The 22,474-nt window shown below is 40.0% G+C and overlaps 2 protein-coding genes across 2 annotated transcripts; one reads left to right on the top strand and one right to left on the bottom strand.

Annotated features, from left to right (window-relative positions):
• TMEM231 (transmembrane protein 231) lies at positions 1 to 21,164 on the top strand. Its single transcript, XM_090259779.1, has 7 exons — positions 1 to 231; positions 340 to 509; positions 8,405 to 8,533; positions 8,861 to 9,004; positions 16,868 to 16,949; positions 18,815 to 18,920; positions 19,275 to 21,164. Exons 1-7 carry the CDS (start codon positions 93 to 95, stop codon positions 19,453 to 19,455), a joined length of 951 nt encoding a protein of 316 aa, XP_090115905.1. The 5' UTR covers positions 1 to 92; the 3' UTR covers positions 19,456 to 21,164.
• Positions 13,499 to 15,802, bottom strand: LOC149994238 (protein phosphatase inhibitor 2-like). Its single transcript, XM_090260866.1, has 3 exons — positions 15,794 to 15,802; positions 13,825 to 14,224; positions 13,499 to 13,713 (listed from the first exon to the last, which is right to left on the bottom strand). The coding sequence occupies exons 1-3, from the start codon at positions 15,800 to 15,802 to the stop codon at positions 13,499 to 13,501; spliced, it is 624 nt and encodes a 207-aa protein (XP_090116992.1).
• Positions 21,165 to 22,474: the final 1,310 nt, after the last annotated feature.

The raw sequence follows: 22,474 nt of genomic DNA, 5'->3' as shown, positions 1-22,474 counted from the left end.
AGGCTATGGCAACCAGGAGAAGCCAAACTTGCTTGTCCGTCCCCAACCGCGAGGGGGTCTGAAAGCGGGCGGAGTCCGCCTGCGCTGCACTCATGGCGCTCTACGAACTCTTCTCTCAACCAGTCGAGCGGGGCTACCGCGCGGGGCTCTGCTCCAAGGCTGCGGTGTTCCTGCTGCTGGCCACTGCGCTCACGTACATCCCGCCACTGCTGGTGGCCTTCCGGAGCCACGGTGAGCCTGCCCCGCGGTCGGTGCGCGCCCCAGCTACCCCGGGCCCCCTGCACACGCGCCGGCCTTCCTCATATTCTCCCCACCTCCTGTCCTCCCTCTTTTCCCCAGGGTTTTGGCTGAAACGGAGCAGCTACGAGGAGCAGCCTACCGTTCGCTTCCAGCACCAGGTGCTGTTCCTGGCCCTGCTGGGACCTGAGCGTGGCGGGTTCCTCGCCTGGAGCACGTTCCCCGCCTTCAACCGGCTTCAGGGGGATCACCTCCGAGTCCCACTTGTTTCGGTGCGTGGTTTCTGCCGGGCCCTAACTGCTCACTGAGACTGGGCAAAGGGGTGGGGGTGGGGGGTTCGCGAACCCACGGTAAGTTGTGTCCACAGGCTCAGTGGCCTGAATTTATGTTTAACTTACTGGGGAATAAATTTCTTGTTTCATTCGACTTACCCAAGCTGTCCTGAAGCCTGGGGCAGCCTATTTCTAGCTCCTGTCGTTTACATGGGCCTGGGCTGATAGAAAGGTGGTCGTGAAAGTTCCTTTATGAGTCGTGAAGGACGAGCAGTGTTCTTGTTAGAACCCCGTAGTGTTGCTGCAAAGGACGGAGAGAACAGGCATTTTTATGCAGACTTGACACCGGGAAGCCCAGGCTCTGATTGGTTAAGCGACCTCGTGGGACGGACCCTCCCTCCTCCCTGAGCTTGTCTCATTAGATGCTGCTCCATCCTAGGCTCGCTGTCCAGGATGAAAATGAAGCATTTTACTGTCTGTAATTTAGTATTTGTTTATTTCAGATAAGTGAGTGCTTTCTTTACAAGCACTCCCTTTCCACTTATTTTTTGAAAACATTCTCCTTTAGAAGTATGAAAATTCTGATTGGCCTGCAAGACAAACTTGTGTAGCTGAAAAAAAACTTCTTTCAGACTTTTCCTAGCAACTAAAAGGAAAAAGTTAAATTTGATTATATAAATAACGACAAACAAAATATTATTCAGATTACTTCTTATTGATTACTTTAAATAGCTTATATTTTTCTGATTATATCTAATGACATAAAGTTAAAGGCTCAGTTTGGTACATGTATCAATACTTGTTAACCAAGATCTACAAAGTATTTCATGATATGGAACAACTGTAATGGATTTAACCAGTTCCCTGTTAGTGGATATTTATTTATTTTCACGTTTTTAATATTAGGATATTGCAGTAAACAAGATTTTGAATAAAGATCAAATTGTGAGGAATTTCTGTAAGAAGCTGCTGAAATTTGTAACTACATGGAAAACTAAGCAAGCAAATAAAATAATTATTAACTCCAGAGAAGTAAAAAGTAGGGAAAAAGTGAGGAAGGTAATTAGTTGTGAATAGGATTTACATAGTCAAATGAGAGTGGGAAAGGGTGTGTGTGTGTGTGTGTGTGTGTGTGTGTGTGTGCACGCATGCGCATGCGTGTATGTCAGGGGCTAGTGGATGGTGGGGGAAAGGAATCTTTATCTCCTCTTATGGGAAGTCAGCAGAGAATGCCTGAAATGAGATGAAACATTTGCTATGGGGGTGGAAGTCTGCTGGATTTTGTAACAAACATTGCTGAACTCTGTGATTCTTTAAATCATCAGGACTTTTAACTTGGTTTTAAAAATAGAACTGGAGTAGGAGACAAATTTCTTTCAATAACTTCTCACTAATCATGAATGTTGCCCCTTTTAATTCTTATTTGAGATTGTAATGCTTCTGAGGAAGGGTGACTGGATGAAAGGCCAGTATCAGGGTATGCTTACCTTCCATGTGCACATTTTCTTTCCAAAATGGAAACAAAAGCTGTTTTGTTTTGTTTTTAGTTCCAAACAAACAGACATTTAACATTTCAATTGTACTTTAAGTTAGCATTCCCTGTCTTTTACATTTTGAGTAGCAGTGTTTTGTTTTTTTGACATTTGTATATTCCTCTCAATCATACTCTTCTGGTTACTTGAGTCTAAGAAATAATCATGAAAAGTTAAAATAATCCTAAAAACAAGGGCATAGCATTAGGTTTTTCCTATTTGTTCTTTTCACTTGTTCATCTACCACAACTGGTTGACTCCCCAGTTGGACTGCTAGTTAGCCTCTTATCTCAGTAACCAGAAACTACCCCCTTAAGAGTACCGCCCATGCTCCCCCTGCTCCCCGTGTGTGTGTTCTAATTTTAGGTCTGCAAAGCCAAGACTACCTTTTATTATTTTAAAAATATTTTTAAATTTTAATCTTTTTTGTATTATTTTCTAAAATTTTTATTTATTGATTTGAGAGAGAGAGAAAATCGGTTTGTTGTTTCACTTATTTATGCATTCACTGGTTGATTCCTGTATGTGCCCTGACCAGAGGTCTAACCTGGAACCTTGATTTATCAGGACCATGCTCTAACCAACTAAGCTACCCAGCCAGGACAAGACTACCTCTTATTTTTACGATGCCCAGAACTATTAATCCTATTTAGCACTGGTCAATTTTACATCCTAAAACACAAAACCAAAGCTCACTTTTCTTAGTCTTTTTCTCCTCCTCCATTCTTGACTGGTGCCTATAAGTAATTCATGACCTTGTCATCCATGGTCTTTCTCAGTTACTGATTTGCTTCCTTCCTGGCTGAGGTCAAGGATTTCTTGTTCATATACTCTTAACCCTTATTACAACAAAATACTTTGTTTTTTTAACTCTGAACATAAACCTAGACTGACTACAGCCCAACCGAGAAACAGCCAGGAAGCCAAGGAAGCAGCGGGTTTAGATCAAATTTGACTAAACAGTGGCTTTTCCATTGCTGATTTGGGAAAATGCCTCAGAAGTCAGTAATGACCTTGCTTCTGTTTTGGTCAGCTCACCTTGGACAGCGGCTCTAAAGTCCTTGCATTTTTAATGCTTTAGAAGTAGAGTTTCTTCTTGTTTCAAATGAGAGAGGAAAAAAACACAGCTAGATCTTTTCCCTCAATGAGGCTGAACTTGGCTCTTTAAGGCATCTGTGGACCCAGAGAATATGGGGGCTGAAGGCTATAGGAAGATGAGTGGGTGTGTCGGAGGCACCTTTTTTTTTGTTGTTTTCACATCTCCAAAATCAGAGTGTGTCTTTCTATCTATGGTATCTTATGATGGCTGTTGGCCAGGAGCCAGGCTTGGCAAAGTCCTCATTGCCGACACGTGTGCAAACATCAAAAGCGCCAGCACTAAAAGTTGCAGAAGGGACATCAGCAACATGAAAGAAAAGCCCAGAGACTTTAGTAAAACACAGTTGTTGTTTTCAGCTTTATTGAGGTATAATTGACAAAATAGTAAGATAGTAAAATATTATTTTAAGCCCTAAGAGCCAAATGGAGAGTGGGTAACAAAAGATTCAAGAGGCATTTCAAAACAGGCTAGCTCCACGTAATTTTAAAGCCTGCTCAAGAGCCTAAACCAATGGATTTTATGAAATTAAAAAAATACTTTATCACCAATGTTCTTGATGGCACAAAGGACAAAATTGCATAGAAAAGTATGGATATCGTTTGAGTCAAAAAGTGATTCAGAATAATCATGACGTAAAGAAGTTTTAGGAAACCCTGGATCAATTTATTTCACTTATAATTTTCTATATGCATAAGTATGGTATCTGATATAAATATGCTTAAATCTAAAAGCTCTTTTTTCTTTCAGTTTGAGAGTATGTTTATTAAAGTTGGGGACAGTGAAAGAAGGAGGGGCCTAGGATAGAAGAAGCAACAGGAGAGAGCCGAGGTGGAGCTGCTTTCGCTCTCTAGAAATGTTATAGGAAAGAAGTGATCCAAGGCTGGGCTGCTGTCAGCTCACTGGAAAAGTCAGAGAAAGGGGATCTTGGGGACAGGCTCAGGGGGTTAAGCTGGGGACCAAGCTGCTGCTGCTCCCCTGATTGCAAGTCTCACAGGGTCCCTTAGAATTTAGGAGATACACACCCGAGAGGGAAGAAGAGAGGGAAGAGAAAGGCATGGGCGTCCATAGAGGGCATTAAAAACTCTTTGAATAAGTATTAAATAAATAAATGATTAGAAATATTGTGCCATAGTTTAATTGGAAATATTTTTCCTTTCTTACTGGTACATAAAATAATGGTGCATTTTAGGGATGGGGGAGGGAGAGAAGGGGGGTAAGTAGGGGAAGGGTTTAGTCAAGGAACTACTATAAATAACAACGAGGTGGGGATTGACTGTGGGAGAAGGGGTGGGCTGGGTGGGGGGGGGAGCAATGGGGGGAAAAGTGGGACAACTGTAATAGAAAAGCAATAAATAAATAAATAAATAAATAATAATGGTGTATTTCATAATTGATGGTATCTTAGATTCACTGAAATACAGATAGCAAGGATTTGATGGGTCTAGGAGCCCTGAAATAGTGGTTCCTACTTTGCAGGAAACGCAAACACTAATGCCAAAGAGTATTTTCAGCACAAAAAGGAAAAAAAATGGAACACTCAATGATGACAAATATATGGTAAAAATGAACAGTGGTATAAACTAGAAAATTAACCTTTAATAAAAGAATATGACTCAAAAGGATGAAAGGTTTGAAAACAAACCATGAGATATTGTAGAATCCTTGATGGGAAAAATATTACAAGTCAGGGCATTTGGAAACAATTACACACCTTAAATTTATAGCAACTCTTACGGTCAAATGGTGTGTTGTTTTTAGTTTTTTGTCTCGGCTCCAAATCCACCCTCCTATCCCTCTGCTTTGTGACGCTCACATTGAGATGCTGGAAACCACCTTCTCCTCTGCCCACTAACTCCCTGTTAGGTTCTTCCCGAAGGAGGCATACTGAGCCTTGTTCTGGGAATAGGAAAAAAGTAGCAACTGCAATCAGTTACCACTGCCAGGGTGAAGAACCACTGCTGGGGTGATACAAACAGGAAGGAGTAAGTCTTTCCTCCAGCCTGATTGATTCCCTCTAGTGAGTTCCTCCTCCAAGCTCTGGAGGTACTAGAGCCAGCTGAGCAGCATTCCCTTGTTGAGGTCAGAGTCCCAGCTCCTTCAGGTAATGCCAGCCCCTTCCCTTCCTTTTCCAGCTTCAGGCACTAGAGCTGCTTCCTAAAGTTACCCTCTCAGTGTTATCATGGCATTCCCTTTTGCCTTTTTAGTCCTCTCTTAAAATAACTGTTTAGCTTCTGTTTTTCTTTTTAAAGATTTTATTTAGTTTTAGAGAAGGGAAGGGAGGGAGAAAGTGAAGGACAGAAACATCTACGTATGAGAGATATATCTATCGTTGCCTCTTGCATGCCCCCAGCTAGGGACCTGGCCCACAACCCAGGCGTGTGGGTGGGAATGTAACTAGAATTGAACTGGTGACCTTTTCGTTTGCAGGCCGGCACTCAATCCACTGAGCCACAGCAGCCAGGGCTAGTTTCGCTTTTTCTGATTCATGTAGGTAGACTGATGTGCACTGACTAAACCCAACAATAGCTATATTTATCCTATCTATTATATTAGTATTGATTTCACATATATTTGTAAAGGATTATCCTTAAATGATCAGGAATCTTTGAAATTATGGTTACTGTGGACTATTAGTGAGGAGCACTGAATCAGAAGTCAGCAAACCTAAGTCTTAGACCCAATTCTGTCATTGGGTTCCATACCCTCTCTTGGCCTCAGTGTAACTGTCTGTATAAAGAACATGATATAGTACCTACCTCTTAATTATTACTATTACTATTACTATTACTAATAAGAATATCTCTCACCTGGGATATGCAGCGGGGTCCAGATGGAGCAATCAGTGGATATAAACACTGTTCCAAATTGCACGTATACCTTACAGAAATAAGGTGATGGTGTGATTTATGAATTAGCTAGGCACACCGATTTGATTTTAGATAAAAACCTTGAACTTGTGTTAAAGAAGTATTAGCTCTTGGAATGTCTGCCTTTATAGCTGATGCACATGTGTTAAGTTTAAGATTGATTTGAACTAAATGGAATTAAATAATTGACTTCATTAATGGTCCAAGTGATAGTGTAGAAATGTAACCCAACTTGCCAGCCTTAGAGGAGTGAGATTCTAACTTGGTGATAGGTCATTGTGGGAGATGCACCGTTTGCATCCTCTCTTATCCCCGTGGCTGTCTCTCAGCCCTCTTCGTCCACTGCTCTTGGGCTCACTCTGCCCAGCTGCACTGGCCTGGCAACACTCTTAAACACTGACCCACTTTTACTCAGTGCATGTTCGTTGTTAGCCCGGATCACTCTTCCCACAGATATTTCCATGCCTCCTCACATCACTTCATTCAGGCTTCCAACAGTCAGGTCTTCCTGAATATTTTCTGTAAAAAACATTTACCCTAGTGATTCTCTAATTTTTGACTGCTTCATTTTTCTTTGTGGCACTTATCATTACCTAATATAGGTATGTATTTACTTCTTTATTGATTTATTGTCTGCCTCCCTTGCTGGGAATGTAAGCTCCATTGGTGGGTCATGGGGGAGGGAACTTGGTCTGTTTGTTTGCCGTTATATTCCTAGCACCTGAAATAGTCCTAGTGCCTAACACATAGTAGGCCCTCAAAAATACTTGACAGATTAATGAGTGAATTTAACAAGTAGATGCTAATTATGCTGCTATGTCAGATCTCTCTGTCTTCTCTGAACTTAGAGTAAAAGTGTGTGCACAAACAAATATGCAGACTTACACTTTTGATGCTGACTTTTGCAAAAATATTTGTCCTACCCAACATCTTAAGTTGTTTTGGGTTTTTGTTTTTGTTTTGTTTTGTCTGGAAAGAACCAGATTTGAAGTCAACGATATGGTTTCAAGTCATGTCTTTACCATTACTAGCCATACCCAATAAATCCCTGAGCCTTGATTTTCTTATCTATACAATGGGGGTAATTGCTCTGCTTAGCTTAGACTTATTTTCAAGAGCATATAAATTGCTTTTCTTTCCTCCCACACTGTGTTGAAGTTTGTATTCTGGGAATTCCCTCCTGGCTGCTATCCTCCCTTGCAAGTTGAAACATTTGACCTTTGTCTTTCTGTTTAACACTAAGGATCCAGAAGGCATAGATCCACTCCAGAAAGTTAACCTGACTTTGTTTTCTAAGTCTTCCCAGACACCAAATGAAGTAGATTCACAGAAATACAAGGCAGCCCCTTTTCTATTCTTATCAAAATTGCTAATATATAATTGACTTAGTAACTTGATCATCATCCCTGGTAACAGATATCCCTCATCTGCACCTGTGAAGCTGATGGAACAGGACAGAGAAAATAGTATCCAACAGAAGAGAGAGGGCAGGTTTCTCTATAACAAGTTCTAGGATAAGGACATTATTGTCTAGAAGGAAAGAAACAATTGAAAGTTTCTGAAAACCGAGATATCTCCGTAAGAACAAAGAATCTCTTCTTTGCATAATGGTATTGGTGGAAATAAAAATGGATCATTAGATGGAGGATTCACATGGGAATGCTGATACACCATAGTAAAATCCTTCTGGGAACCTACACTGAAAAAGGATCAGTTGTAGCAACAGGATCAAGAGCTATGCCAAGGAATCATGTCAGCAGTAATCACATTTCGGTAACCATCTTTTCCTGCTGATTGTTTTAGGATCACTATGAAGTAGCCGTGTAGTGTTAATGGCTTACTGATTTTCCAGAGCTTCCTTTTTCGTTTTATTGATTGGTACTAAAAGGTGCACTAGGCTTTAAAGTGCTGACAGTAATGAGATGAGGTCCAACATCGAGACTCTGAAGCAAAGACACTTGTGGTTTAAGGGTGTATAAATAGAGCTCGGTGGGGTTTGTTTTTTTGCTGAGTCTGGGGAATGCGTAATGATTAGTATTAGTTTCTTTTCTAGACAAGTAGAAGACAATTCTGATGTGCTACTTAAATTTTCCATACAAACTCAGAAGATGCCAGCAACAAAACAAAAAAAGGTCAAATGAGACAACTGAAAAAGCAAAATGCCATCCAGATGTTTATTGTTATTGCCACTTCAAATTCCCATTCAGTATGGCCCTTGAATATTTGAGAAGCACAAGTATGAAGATATTGATCTACTTTTACTTATTTATTTTGATGAGGGAGATAATAATACCTGTGTATAGCAGAGCAATGGTTTGTTGCAGATATACAACTGTGATGTGAATTCTTCCCGACTTAATAAGGACCAGGGTCACTGGCCCTCTTTGGGTTTCCTAGACTAGAGAAGAAGACAGGAACCAGGATGGGAAAATGGACATGTTACATTTTAAACTGGAGCTTCCCCTGCAGTCCACGGAGCATGTTCTTGGTGTGCAACTCATCTTGACTTTCTCCTACCAATTGCACGTGAGTCAATTCCTGAGGGAAGCCTTCTCTCTTTTGTCTTTTAACAGATCAGAGCCCTCTTTCTGATTTCTAGGAAAACCCACACTATAGAAAAAGGCTCTTTTCTGAGGTGTAGTTTGGGATTTAACTTAGGCAGATTAAATGTATTTCATTAGGGTCACACTAATTTATACAAGCTATTAACAGCTCAGAGGGCTTGCTGCATAGCTAAGCCAGGTATGTGAGGAACCACTAGGCTTCAACCACAGACAGGTGGCGCTTAGAACCCAGAGCCCTTAAGTTCTGACCGAAATTGATGCTGTCTCCCTGTCCGTCTAATGATTTCAGAGGATGTCTACATTCGTGATGCAGAGCATGGCATTTCTCCAGTCCTCCTTCGCTCTTCCGGGGTCCCAGTTATATGTGAATGGAGACCTGAGGCTGCAGCAGAGGCAGCCCCTAAGCTACAGTGGCCTCGATGTTCGTTACAACGTAAGGATGCTTCTTCTTGTCCCTCTCCTTTGTTTCTGTATGTTAGTGTTTACCAGTCCTTTGAAGAGGGCAAAATGGAAGTTGGAAATAGTGTTTCTCAATAGGAGCACAGAAGAGGATTTCTGAGGAATTCCTGCCATGAATGCTTTCAAAATACGGAGACAGATGGGCCTGTATTTACATCTAGAAAGAGAGAAAAAAATCTTTATTTTTATCTAAGAACCAAATATTTCATTGTTTTTGGATGGGCATGCACACACATACCATATTGCAAGTTGTCTTTTCCAGTTCATATAAAACATTTCAAAAAATAATACGACCAATTATTGAGCACATGTCAGTCCTGAGTTAAGAGGTTTAAATATATCATCTCATTTATTCATCAAAGCGGCCTCAGGAGAAGTCTACTCTGCTATTTCCCAGCTCTGCAGCTGCTTGTTTTTTCATTGTCCCCCATGCTCCTTTCAGGCCAAAGCGGCTCCTGCCTCAGGGCTTTTGCACTTGCCTTTTCCTTTGCCAGGGATGCAGATAGCTTAATCTGCCACTCCATTCAGTTCCCTGTTCAAATGCCTCTGAACACAGTCCTTCCCTGACACTTCTTTTCCCCTCTCTTTCTGTCACCTAGACTTACGTTCTTACATCCACCTAAAATATTAAAGATATGTTTTCTGTTTGTTTGTTTGCTGTCTCCCTCAGCAGTAAATCACTGACATCTCTACCCCAGCGCCTAAAACAGGGCCTGGCACATCATAAGCACTCAGACATAGTTGCTGAAAGGATGAGGTCTCATTTTACACTTGAGGAAACTGGGACTTACAGGGATTAATTAATTTTTCCTGAGTCCCAAAGCATGAAGGTAACAGAGCCATGAATTGTCTGTCTGAGGCCAGAACTCACGCATCTAAACACTCCTTTCTGCTAACCTTTATTGTATCCCAATCGGGGGCTGTCCAATTTGGGCTGGGCTACTTTTGAAAAGGAAAGAAGGACATTATCAGTTATTGCAGTTCTGTTCCAGACCAAGTAGGATTTATGATCACCCTAGCTACAATCAATGTAAGTTAAAAAAAAAAAAAAAAAAAAAAAAATGGAGAGTGATCAGATATCAACTTAATATGGCACTTTTTTATTTTTATTTTTGCCTTGGAAAAGGTCTTTGCTGTTTTTTTTTTTCAACTTCATTAAGGAATAATTGACAAAACTGTAAGCTATTAAAGTATATACATCATGATGGCTTGATAGATGTGTACACAGTGAAAGGATTCCTCTCAATTAGTTAATGAACACATCTATCACCACACATATTTACCTTTTTTTGTATGTGTGTGAGAACATTTTGTTCTGCTCTCTTAGCAAATTTCAGTTATACAGTACAGTATTATTAACTATAATTATCATGTATACATTAGATCCTCAGACTTTATTCATCTTATAGCTGAAACTTTGAACTTTTACTCTCTCCCCATTGCCCCCAGCTCCAAGCCCCTTTTAACCAATTTTCTGCTCTGTTTCTATGATTTTGACTTTTTATTTAGATACCACATATCAATACAGTATTTATCTTTCTCTATCTGGGTTATTTCACTTAGCATAATGCCTTCAAGGTCCATCCATGCTGTTGCAAATGGCAGGATTTCCTTCTTTTTTCATGTCTGAATGTGTGTATGTGTGTGTGAGTGTGTGTATGTGTCACATCTTCTTCATTCATCCATTGACAGACATTTAGGTTTTCACATCTTCTTCATTCATCCATTGACAGACATTTAGGTTTTTCCATATCTTTACTACTGTAAACAATGCCTCAGTGAACATGGGAGTACAGATATCTCTTCAGTATCTTGTTTTCATTTCCTTTGGATATATACCCAGAAGTGGGATTTCAGAATCATATGGTAGCTCTATTTTTAATTTTTTGTGAAACCTCCACACTGTTTTCTATAGTGGCTGCACCAGTTCACATTGCCACCAACAGTGAACAAGGGTTCCCTTTTTCTCATATCCTTGCCAACACTTGTTATCTCTTGTCTCTTTGGTAACAGCCTATTAAGCGATATCTCATTGTGGTTTTGATTGGCATTTCCTTGATGATTAGTGATGTTGAGCACCTTGTTGTGTACCTGTTGGCTTTCTGTATGTCCTCTTTGGAAAAATGCCTATTCGGTTCCTCTGCCCATTTTTATAATCAGATTTTTGCTCTTGTTTTTTTTTTTTGCTATTAAGTTGTATGAGTTTATATATTTTGGGTATTAACCCCTTATCAGATACATTATTTGCTAATATTTTCTCCCATTCTATAAGTTGCCTTTTGATTTTGTTGATGGTTTCCTTTGCTGTGCAGAAGCTTTTTAGTTTGACATAGTCCCACTTATTATTTTTGCTTTTGTTGCTTGTACTTTTGGTGTGAAATACAAAAAAATTATAGCCAAGACTGATGTCAGGAAGCATACCCTCTGTTTTCTTCTAGGTGTTCTACAGTTTCAGATCTTAAATTAAATTTCACCCATTTTGAATTAATTGTGTGTATAAGATAGGAATCTAGTTTCATTCTTTTGCATGTGACTGTCCAGTTTTCATAGCACCATTTATTGAAGAAAGTGTCCTTTCCCCATTGTAGTCTCGGCTCCTTTGTCATAAATTAACTGAGCATATATTAGTGGGTTTATTTCTAGATTCTCTATTTTGTTCCATTGATATGTGTCTTTTTATGCCAATACCATAGTTTTGATTGCCATAGTTTTGTAGTATAGTTTTTCCCCTCCTACTTTTTATTTATTTTGATGTATTGATGTTTTCATAAACTTATAAGTGGAAGACAAGCTATTCAATAAAAGCCATTTCACATATACAATATACAGAAGTTATTTTAAAAGTCTATTCACATAACAATTCTTTGGGTACGAACAAAAAATTAAAATACAAATAATTGACTAAAAATGAATCTATTACTAAACAAATATACACAAGGACTGCACTTCATTTCAAGGGAAAAAAAATCTCAGCCTAACAGTACAATTGTCATAACATACATTATCATATTCCCCTAAAGCAGGAATTAAAGTTCTTAAATTAAAATGTGTTCAGGATTACTTCTGTCTGTACACTCAGGAACTCTCATTATATCACTGCTTACACACAATTTTCTCATCATGCAAAAGAACCTCAGTTGTTTCCTGAGGTCTATTTAAGTCAAACAATAAACTAGTAATAGCAATTTAATTAGCAAGCTGTAAATCAGAGCAGTGTAGAAACTCTGCAGTTGAATTATACTTCCTGTGTACAGTACTGCTGCTATTAAATATATTTTCTCCGTGTATCAGGAGAAGAAAAATAGGCACTGATAGTCAAAATAAGATTTTCATTGTTGCAATAAATGATAGAATATGTGAGGGAAAAGTTCCTAATGTCATGACAATCTTTATGACCCTTTCTAGGGTAAAGGACTATTGTGTGCGTATATGTGGAAAGGAGTAAGAAACAAAGGCAGGTGGTTAGGACAGGCACATAAAGGGAATGCTGAGACTATATTATAATTACATTTCTTTAAAAAACTGATCTGAAGTCTGCCAATCGAGTTTACAAAAAAACAGCAGCCTTTAGTGCAAGTTCAACCTGATAATTTATTTGTGAATTAAGCTAGTTTTGGTGAAAAACAGTTCAATCCTTTCCTTATAAACACGAAGAAACCCAAAAGGAATTTTAAAGGTAGTAGGCCAGAAAATGCAACAGTAACTCTTATAATAATCCTTTTCAATGAAACAGATAAGTCAGGTTGAGACATGTGTTAAAATAATTTACAGACTGAATATTTATCAGCCTCTATAATCTATTGTTCCAGTTGGATTTCTATTTTATAAAATTTATAAGAGCTATCACATCTACTGTATGGGATTCAAGGACGGAAGTCAGACCGGTGCCGTCCAATACCACAGCCACTGGCTACAGCTGGCTGTTAGGCATTTGAAAGTGGCCAATCTGAATTGAGCTGGGCTGTAAGTAGAAAATATTCATTGGATTTGAAAGACTTAGCATAAAAATGAAATGTAAAATATCTTGCCAATTATCTATATTGATTATATATTAAAGTGATATTTTGATATATTGAGTTAAGTAAAATATATTATTAAAATTGAAAGAAAAAGAGCTATCATATCTAGAAGTGAAGAAAAATAGATCCTTTCCTCCTCCCCAAGATACTAACCTCTAAGCATAAAAATCTATATAATATCTTATACAAGCTAACCACTGTTCTTACAAAAGTAGTGCAGTTTTGGAGTGATGATATTATACCATATTTGTGTTGAAGTATTAAGCACAAGAATATATGTATCAGTTAGGCATTTTGAGGCTAATTAGTATGTAAAGTTATTTAATTCTTGGCAACATATAATAACTGGTATGCATTTTGGATACTTAAGTCATGAATTGTAGAGAACAAGAAACAGTATGATATGGAACAGGGTTTATACCAGACAATTAGTGTTGAACAAATCTCTTCTATGAACTCTGTGATTTGGGCTGCAGTTTGTCACATGTAGTAGATTCTTGATTTGATTCTTTCATATTCATACTTTCTCCAGCTGCGGTCTCTGCCATTTCTTTATCTTCCTCGTCATTATCTAGGTCTTTTGAAATTAATTGCCTACTTAATTTAATACTCAGACCTTCATCGTAGTGAAGCTTCCTTTTCATTTCAAACTGTCGCTTTTTTTCTGTAGCTGGTGTGGAAGTTCTCTGAAGCTGGGTCCTTTTCCCCCTCTGCGCTTTTCCTACGGAGCAGTTACAAAAGAGGAAACAGCACAAACTCAGTAAAGACTTTTTACCTTGTTCCTCAGGTGAGAAGTCGCTGTCTTCATCACTGCTTTCTTGTTCATAAACGCGATATGTAGGCTCTGAGCCCTCAGCAGCAGCTAATTTCTTAGCTAATATGTCTGGGGTCAGGGCCTGAGTGGTTTCGGAATCACTCAATGCGTCTTCATCATCACCTACCGTACGATGGTACGGAGTGCTTGGTTCATATATTTTCATTAAACCGTAGTCTTTGTCTGCTGGATGATACGTCGCCAGGATGTTCATTTCATCCCACTTCTGGGACTTTTTCCTCGGCTCGTCAGTACTCCTACGGGGCGGCTGTTCGTTGGAGGCCACCAGAGAGGAAGTCGTGGAGCTCTTGTTCTTCAGGATCCCCTTTATGGGCAGGTGCGAGGCCACTATTGCCCGCAGCTCCAGTGGTCAACCGTCAGCTCAGTGTCGCTACTTGGCGTTGGGTCCAGCAAGGGCTGGGCGCAAGCTGAGACTCTCCAGGCAGCCGCCGAGTCCACTTGGAGCTTTAGTGGCTGTCGCGGAGAGAGCTTCCAGTGTCTCTTTCACGGCAGAACAACACCCGCTGCTTTGACCTCTGGTCCGTGCGAGTGGCTGGCAGCTCTACACGCGCCCTTGGCGACCCTCACTGTGTTCCCAGCCCGCGACCCCAGCAGCCTGTAATATAGTTTTAAGTCAGAAAGTTTGATGCCTTCAGCTTGCTTTCTCAAGATTGCTTTGGCTATTTGGGGTCTTTTGTGGTTCCATACAAATTTCAGGATTGTTTTTTTTTCTATATCTGTGAAAAATGCCACTGGAATTTTGATAAGAATTCCACTGAGTCTGTGGATAGCTTTGGGTAGTATGGACAGTTTAACAGCATCAATTCTTTTAACATATGCACACAGAATATCTCTCTATTTGCATCTTCAGTTTCTTTTATCAGTGTCATAGTTTTGAGTGTACAGATCTTTCATCTCCTTGGTTAAATTCATTCCTACATATTTTATATTCTTTTTGATACAGTGTAATGGGATTGTTTTCATAATTCCTCTTTCTAATACTTCAGTGTTAGTGTACAGAAATGCAAATGATTTCCTATATTGATTTTGTATCCTGCAACTTTACTAATTCATTGATAAGTTCTGAAAGTTTTTCTGTGGAGTCTTTAGGGTTTTCTATATGTAGTATTGTGTCATATGTATAGACTATTTTACTCTTTCCTTTCCACCCTGGATGACTTTTATTTCTTTTTCTTGCCTAATTGCTGTGGCTAGGATTTCCTATACTGTGTTGAATAAAAATAGTGAAAGTAGGCATCCTTGTCTTCTTCCTGATCTTAAAGGAAAAGCTTTCAGCTTTTCATCATTATGATGTTAGTTGTGGGCTTTTCATAGATGTCCTTTATTATATTGCGATATGTTCCCGTTCCCTCTGTACCTACTTTGTTGAGAGTATTTTTCATGAATGGATGTTGAATTTTATCAGATGCTTTTTCTGCATCTATTGAGATGATTTTTAGCCTTCATTTTGTTAGTGTGGTATATCACACCTACTGATTTGTGGATGTTGAACTATACTTGCATTCTTGAAATAAATCCAACTTAATTGTGGTGTGAATTTGGTTTGCTAACACTTTGTTGAGGGTTTTGCATCTATGTTCATCAGGAATATTTGCCTGTGATTTTCTTATAGTGTCCTTTTTTAACTTTTTTCATGCATTGTTCTCCTGGCCTCAACATCTTTGTGACTGATATTTTGAACTCTATGAGATAAATCACTTATCTCCATTTTATTAAGGTCTATTTCTGGAGTTCTTTCTTGTTCTTTTGTTTGGAACATATTTCTCTATTTCTTCATTTTCCTTGACTCTCTGTGTTGGTTTCTGTGCATTAGATAAAACATCCCCCGTCCCAGTCTTGATGGAGGGGTCTCATGTAGGAAATGAATCTTTTCAATCACCCCAGCCAGAACTCTTGGTTGCTCTCAAACCTTTGTCATTGTCCAACCTGCCTTCTTTGCTCTTAGTGGCTCCCAATAGTTGAGGATGTGCTAAGATCATTTCAGTGTGGCTGATGTGGGTATTTCCTCATTTGCCCAATGTGAGGGAGTCACTCAACTAGTTTCCAGATTTCTCTCAGAGGGAATTGCTCCATGTATAGTTGTGGATTCAGTGTGTCAGTGGGAGAAGGTGGGTTCAAGAAGTTCCTTCGTTGCTCTCTTGGACTGGAACCTTTTCTTTTTTTTTTTTTTAATTTTTTTAAATGTCTCCCCTAAGTCTTCAGCATTCTGAGTCCTGTCTTCACCTACAAACCCATAGCCCCTTTTATCTGAAGGTTTATATCAACAGGAATTGATATTTCAGGGCAGGAAGTCATTTTCTTCAAAGGATTATATACTCACTATTTGCGCTTTATCCCATTTCCCAATCTACATTTAGAAGGGATGGATTAGAGATCATCCAGATAAGAGTAAAGAAAAGACAAAGGAGTTGAAAATATGCTTTATTATCATTTTTTTAATCCACACCTGAAGACATTTTTTTCATTGCTTTTAGAGAGTAGGGAAGGGGGGTATGCGGGGGGAGGGAGAGAGGGAGAGAGAGAGAGAGAGACATTGATTGGTTGCCTTCCATATGCACCCCGCTGGGCAATCTAAGTATGTGCCCTGATGGGCAATCAAACCTGCAACCTTTCAGTTATGGGAGGACTCCCCAACCAACTGAGCCACACCAGCCAGGACAGAAAATACGGTCTATTTTTTAAAATTAAAGGAATTATTTCTCCCATTGGAATAGAGAGAGGTATTTTATAAATAGCTATAAAACCTATAAAAGGTAGATACTGAGACCCCTTGTTTCCATCCCAAAGGGGAAAGACTGAGAGTAAATAAATTATTGTAAGAAAGTTCATTCATCCTTGAAGAAAAGATTATTGATACTGGAATAGGCCACCAAAAACAAGAAGGTAGTCTCTGAGGTCTGCCTGGGTGGGCAGGAAGGAGGAAAGTCCAGAGAAGAAGCTGCTTGCTCAGGTGCTCACACCAGGGCCTCCTGCTGTATCCCAGGTGTCTGTAATCAACGGGACCAGCCCTTTTGCCTATGACTACGACCTCACCCATATTGTTGCTGCCTATCAAGAAAGGAATGGTAAGTAAATTTCATTCAGATATCTGTCAAGGACTTTCCAGGTTGGCGGGGCTTTGAAGAGAAACAGAATTGAAACCCTTGTCATGATGAAAATGTCTAAACCAGTGAATATCAGTGATGGGAGTCAAAGAGGCTACCCAGGATTTGTCCTTTTTCTCCTGATCTAAAGACCCAAACCCTATCCACCCCCCACTTCTGTGATCCAGCAGGTTAGTGCCACTTAATTGCCATATTTATCCCACCACTGGTTTGGTGGGTTACCTTTTTTTAAATGTGAGCTCAAAAAAAGCCGAAGACAAATTAATGTCCATAGTTTTCAAATGGAAATAGGGAAAGTGAGTGACTCACCCCAACCAGCAATTTAATTAGGAGAATAGATGTGACGCACCTAGGGGTCTGGCTATAAGGACAACTGTGTCTGTCCCTTACAGAGGTGAGGCTGTTAGGCCATCCCATATGCTCGACCTGGCACCTTTGGCTGGTTGGTGGTCTGAGGTTTTCTCTAAAGGCATTAACTAAACTATTGCTTGGCAGCCAGACATCATGGATACCACACAGACATTTAACAAGTGTGGGGACCGCAATTCCAGTATCTCTTCCTGATTTTATGTAATACACTGACAGCATTATTTTAAAAACAAATTTTAAAACTAGAAACATTGATTAAACTTAAAAAACTACAAGTCAAGTTTTTTTTTTTTCTTCATTCCTTCTAGTCTTTGTCTACATGCAAATTTTATATATTCAGCTTCTATCATAGTTTAGGGACACTTTTGGATCCCGTTTATTTTAATTTACTTTGTAATATAAATATTTTCCCATGCTGCTATGAAGTTTTAATTGATATTACTTTTGGTGGTAACATAGTATTCCTTTGCTTAGCCACTCAAGAATTATAGAAGAACACATAGACTGTTTCCATGTTTTATTTTAAATTTAATTTTTATTGTTTTTTTCCACTACCATTTAGTCCCCTTATATGCCCTCCCTCCACCAGTCACCAACCTGTTGTCCACGTCTATGAGTCATTTTTCCTTTTTACTCAATCCCTCCACCCCGTGACTACCCCCCCAAATAGTTGTCATCCTGCTATCCATCTCTGAGTCTGTCCCCATTTTCCTTGTTAGTTGTTTGTTCATTAGATTCCAAATGTGAGTGAAATCATATGGTGTTTGTCTTTCTCTGGCTGGCTTATTTCACTTACCATAGTGTTCTCCAGGTCCATCCATACTGTCACAAAGGGTAAAATTTTCTTTTTCCAAGTAGTATTCCATTGTGTAAAAGTCCCATAGTTGTTTTATCCACTCATCTACTGATGGAATCTTGGGCTGCTTCCATATCTTGGCGATTATAAATAATGCTGCAATGAACCTAGGGTGCTTACATTCTTTCAGATTAATGTTTTGAGTTCCTTCGGATATATTCCCAGAAGTGGGATAGCAGGGTTGAAAAGCAAATACAATTTAAATTTTTTGCAATATCTCCATACTGCTTTCCACAGTGGCTGCACCAGTCTGCATTCCCACCACAGTGCACTAGGGTTCCCCTTTCTCCACATCCTCGCCAGCACTTGTTGTTTTTGACTTATTGATGATGGCCATTCTGACCCGTGTTAGGTGATATCTCACTGTGGTTTTAATTTGCATTTCTCTGATGATTAGTGATGTTGAACATTCACATTTTTTTAACTAAGCGTTTTGACAAGTATTTTAACAAATAATGTGTGAACAGCTTTTCACATTCAATGTCACTTTCCTTTGAATCATTTCTTTGAGGTGAGTTCTAAAGTACAGAATTTTCCTGAGAGGTCAAAATAGTATTTTCGTAGCTCTCAATATTTTGTCTAATTCCTGATTGTATTGCAGTAACCACCATCCTGACTGACCCCAACCCCATCTGGCTGGTTGGAAGGGCTGCCGAAGCTCCGTTTGTGATTAATGCTGTCATCCGATACCCCGTGGAAGTCATTTCATATCCTTTCTGTTAAGGAGCCAACAGTAGCCCAGTTTCAAAAAAGAAAAACAGATTCCTCACTTGTCCCAAGAAGAAACACCTGTGGGAAGCCTTAGACTGGAAATTGCTACAGCATTGTAGCCCCACACAAACAATTCTGTTTGCTGTTCCTACAGGGGAAAAAAAATTTATTTCCTGTTTCTATTTCTTCATGAGCAATTCTTCTAGGTCAGAATCATCCATATTTATGTCCTAATAATATTTTAGTTATCCCTTTTCTCTTAAAGGCATTTGAAACATTCTTGCCATATCCTCTCTAAACTTTAACATTTAATTAGAAAATGTCATCTGAGATTCCTTAACTATGTATACTTATCTACCAGGATTCTGGGAAATTATCAAGTTTGCCTGGGTCCAGTATGTCAGTATCCTGCTTATCTTCCTCTGGGTGTTTGAAAGAATCAAAAGATTTGTGTTTCAAAATCAGGTGGTCACTACAATCCCTGTAACAGCAATGCCCCAGGGAGAACTGTATAAGGAGCACTTATCATAAGAAGACCATTACTGAAAACTCTAAGCAGGGCCCTGGCTACCTCATTTTGTCTTCTGAGAACTGCCATCTTAGGACACTTCTGAGAAGAGCCCATGGACACGTATCAGCAAGGGAGCTTTTGTTACCAGAGACAAAGAAGAGTTCTTTCTAATTTTTCTCTACACAAATTCCATATCTTCTAAGTGCCTACCAAAATCGTCAGAGACTAGTTCGTGGAAAGGTCTGAGGGTTCCCAAAGGCTATAATTTGCTTCTGCTTTGTTTTTTTTCTTAGAGTTGAATTTCAGGAGAAAACTACAATCAGTTTAGACATGTTGGAGAGAAGCCCCATCTCTGATCAAGCAAAGACTTTTGCTTTCTTGAACTGAGAAACATGCTCTGCATTTCTCTCCCCTGTTGTATGCCACGTTTTACTCTTTTTCAGGGCTCCCACCACAGATATGCAAACCACTAGCACCTTCTACTCTTGGGCACCTAAATTTCCCATTCAGAAGTTTTATTTCCAGAACTGAGAGGCCTATAACTGGAGAACTGGAGAGAGGGGAAGAGAGAGTGTGTGAGTGCTCACGAACACATGTGTGCACACACGTGAGAGTGGGCAACTTGAGGACACTAGAACCATCCACCTGCCCTCAGTCACACAGACATCGTCTGTCATCAGCTCAGCTGAAAAGCCCTTTATCCTGCCCGTATGTGGCTGGCTCTTTGCCCTGCCTTTTGCCCTCTGTCTGTGCCCCTGGAACAGCAGGCTGAAGTCAGAAGTGCTGTTTCATTCACAATCCCCTCAGCAACACTGGGGGACTAAGGCTTGTAACAACAGTTTTTTTTTCTCTCTGGCCCTCACCCAACAGCCTGGACACTTGCCACTCCTCCTTCTCAACAAGCCCTCCCCCTTCCTGAAAAGGACATGGGTGACAGAGGACCTGTTGTTGGTATTGGCTCCCTGCCTGACAACCACAGAGTTTATTTGGAGGGCTAGCGGGAAGCCCAGCTACTTATATTTCCCTGACTGAGGAACAGGGTGCCCATCAGAGCAGGCAGCTTTGGGGAGGACACACAAGGGGCAGTGAGCGGAATAAGAGGATGCTAGCTCGGCAGCCCAATCCAGCCTGGCCCTTAGCAGAATGACAAGCAGTCCAGCCAGATAATCCTCATGACTAAGTGAGTGTCTGCAGGAGAAGAGTGCTAGAACAGGTCTTTGTTGCACACAGAAGACTGATTCTCTGTTCTCGTCCCGAGAAAACATGCAGTTTCCTCCAAGGACTAATGGGTCTGCTTTATGATCCGAAGATGTCATTGGTACTGCAAGGACATGTCCACTGTGACCCATGCTTCATGTCCATTCACAAACACACCTCGGTGTGTGCCTCAGTTTACCTTGGAGATTCAGTTCTTATTTCCAAAGCACCTTTTCCTTTACATTCAGGCTGGCCAAAATAAGTGTTTTGGAAACGAAGTTATTTCGAAGTATTCAAGCACACAAATATCCTAACACTGGCCCCTATGATTTTCTTTTAAAATTTAGGGCTGCTTATTTATACGCCTAAAATTTTTTGAGATTTGAATGAAAATAAGTTGCTGAATTTTCTGAATTACCAAAAGGTAATGAGATACGGAAAGACAGCAGAAAGTGTATAAACATTGCTTTGCATGTTATTATTTTAATGCAAAGTTTGTATAAAGAACCATGGTGTTTTGTAACTTTCTAATTAAAACATTAAAAATGGAGGCTGCATGTGTCTTTTTGGAGGGAGAAGGGTTTGGAAAGGGGAGAGATGGGGAGGGCAGAGGTGGCACACGTTTCTCCGAGTTACTCACCAGCAGCCTTGCTTTGCCAGGGCTCTGCCCAAAGACCTTGGAGCTTTTGTTAGCTCTCTGGCAAAAGTCCCCTGGTCCAGCCCCAAGTACATGTGAGTTTTTGGTGGAATCCACAGGGCATGTGGAAACCACAGACTGGAAAATTACAACTGTGTCTGGTGAATATCATTTTATTTACAGATCAGATGTTGGTAGTTTCTGAACCTGAATCACACAGTGTAGCTGAAAGAAAAGGTGAGAAATACAGGATTTTATCCACTGAGCTGTACCCAATAGCTAAGTTAGGGTTTGAGACAATTACTCAACATCTGGAGGGGGCAATCCTTAGTTTTGCCAAATGATTATCCAGTTTCTGTTTGAATCAGATGAGGCTCTTAAAGCTCCACTCAGGTCCCATCATGTAAGGTTAACAAAGCAATTCTATATCTTCCCCTTCCTGCTCATGCTCTTAAAAAGTTTCTTTCTGACCAGAGAAGTTCTAAATGCCTATTGGGGGAAGTGTGTAATTACAGAAAACTAAAGAAAATAAGTTGTCTGTAACTTTGCTGCCCAGAAGTTACCACTTTTGGCATTAGGGTACATATCTTTCTCATCTTTTGCATTATTTCTTTTTTTTCTTTTTCTTTCTTTCTTTTTTTTTTTTTTTTTTTTTTTTTTTTTGCTATCATAACACTTCTGTGCACCCTGTATATAAATCCTTGTTGCTGGTTTATTTCCTTCAGATAAATCCTAGAAAGGAACTACTAATTCCAAAAGCTTATGACCATTCTTAAGGATTTTAACTCATCATGCCAAGCCACATTCCAGAAAGAATGCACTAATCTATACTCCAGCAGCAGAGATTTATTTTAGAACCCACCACAGATTACCAGAGGTCAGAATTGTCTGTCATTTTCAGATGCCTGGACTCTGCTATCTGTAGGAGGTAAAATCTGCTTTATTTATTGACTCGTACCCTGTATTTATCCGGACTCGCTGTCCTCTTGGCTAGAGCAGGGAGGGGACGAGAGGAGAGAGACAGCCAGCCCTGCCTGGCGTTTAGGAGCCGTGGACTTGGCTTTGGGCTGAGGCTGGGGGCTTGGGAAGCCGGTTTGGATTCCAAGTCACTTCGCCGAGAGGATGCCACCGAGAGCGAGGAGGGGCAAGATTAAGATTCATTTTCCTTCACAAGAGCTTTCTGTGTTCCCGGGAGCCTCCCTTCT

This window comes from Furipterus horrens, unplaced genomic scaffold (genome assembly GCF_987537825.1).
Source record: "Furipterus horrens unplaced genomic scaffold, mFurHor1.1.pri manual_scaffold_13, whole genome shotgun sequence".
Classification (NCBI taxonomy): domain Eukaryota; kingdom Metazoa; phylum Chordata; class Mammalia; order Chiroptera; family Furipteridae; genus Furipterus; species Furipterus horrens.
Note: the sequence above shows the minus strand (reverse complement) of the source record. Positions and strands in the feature narration are given on the sequence as shown.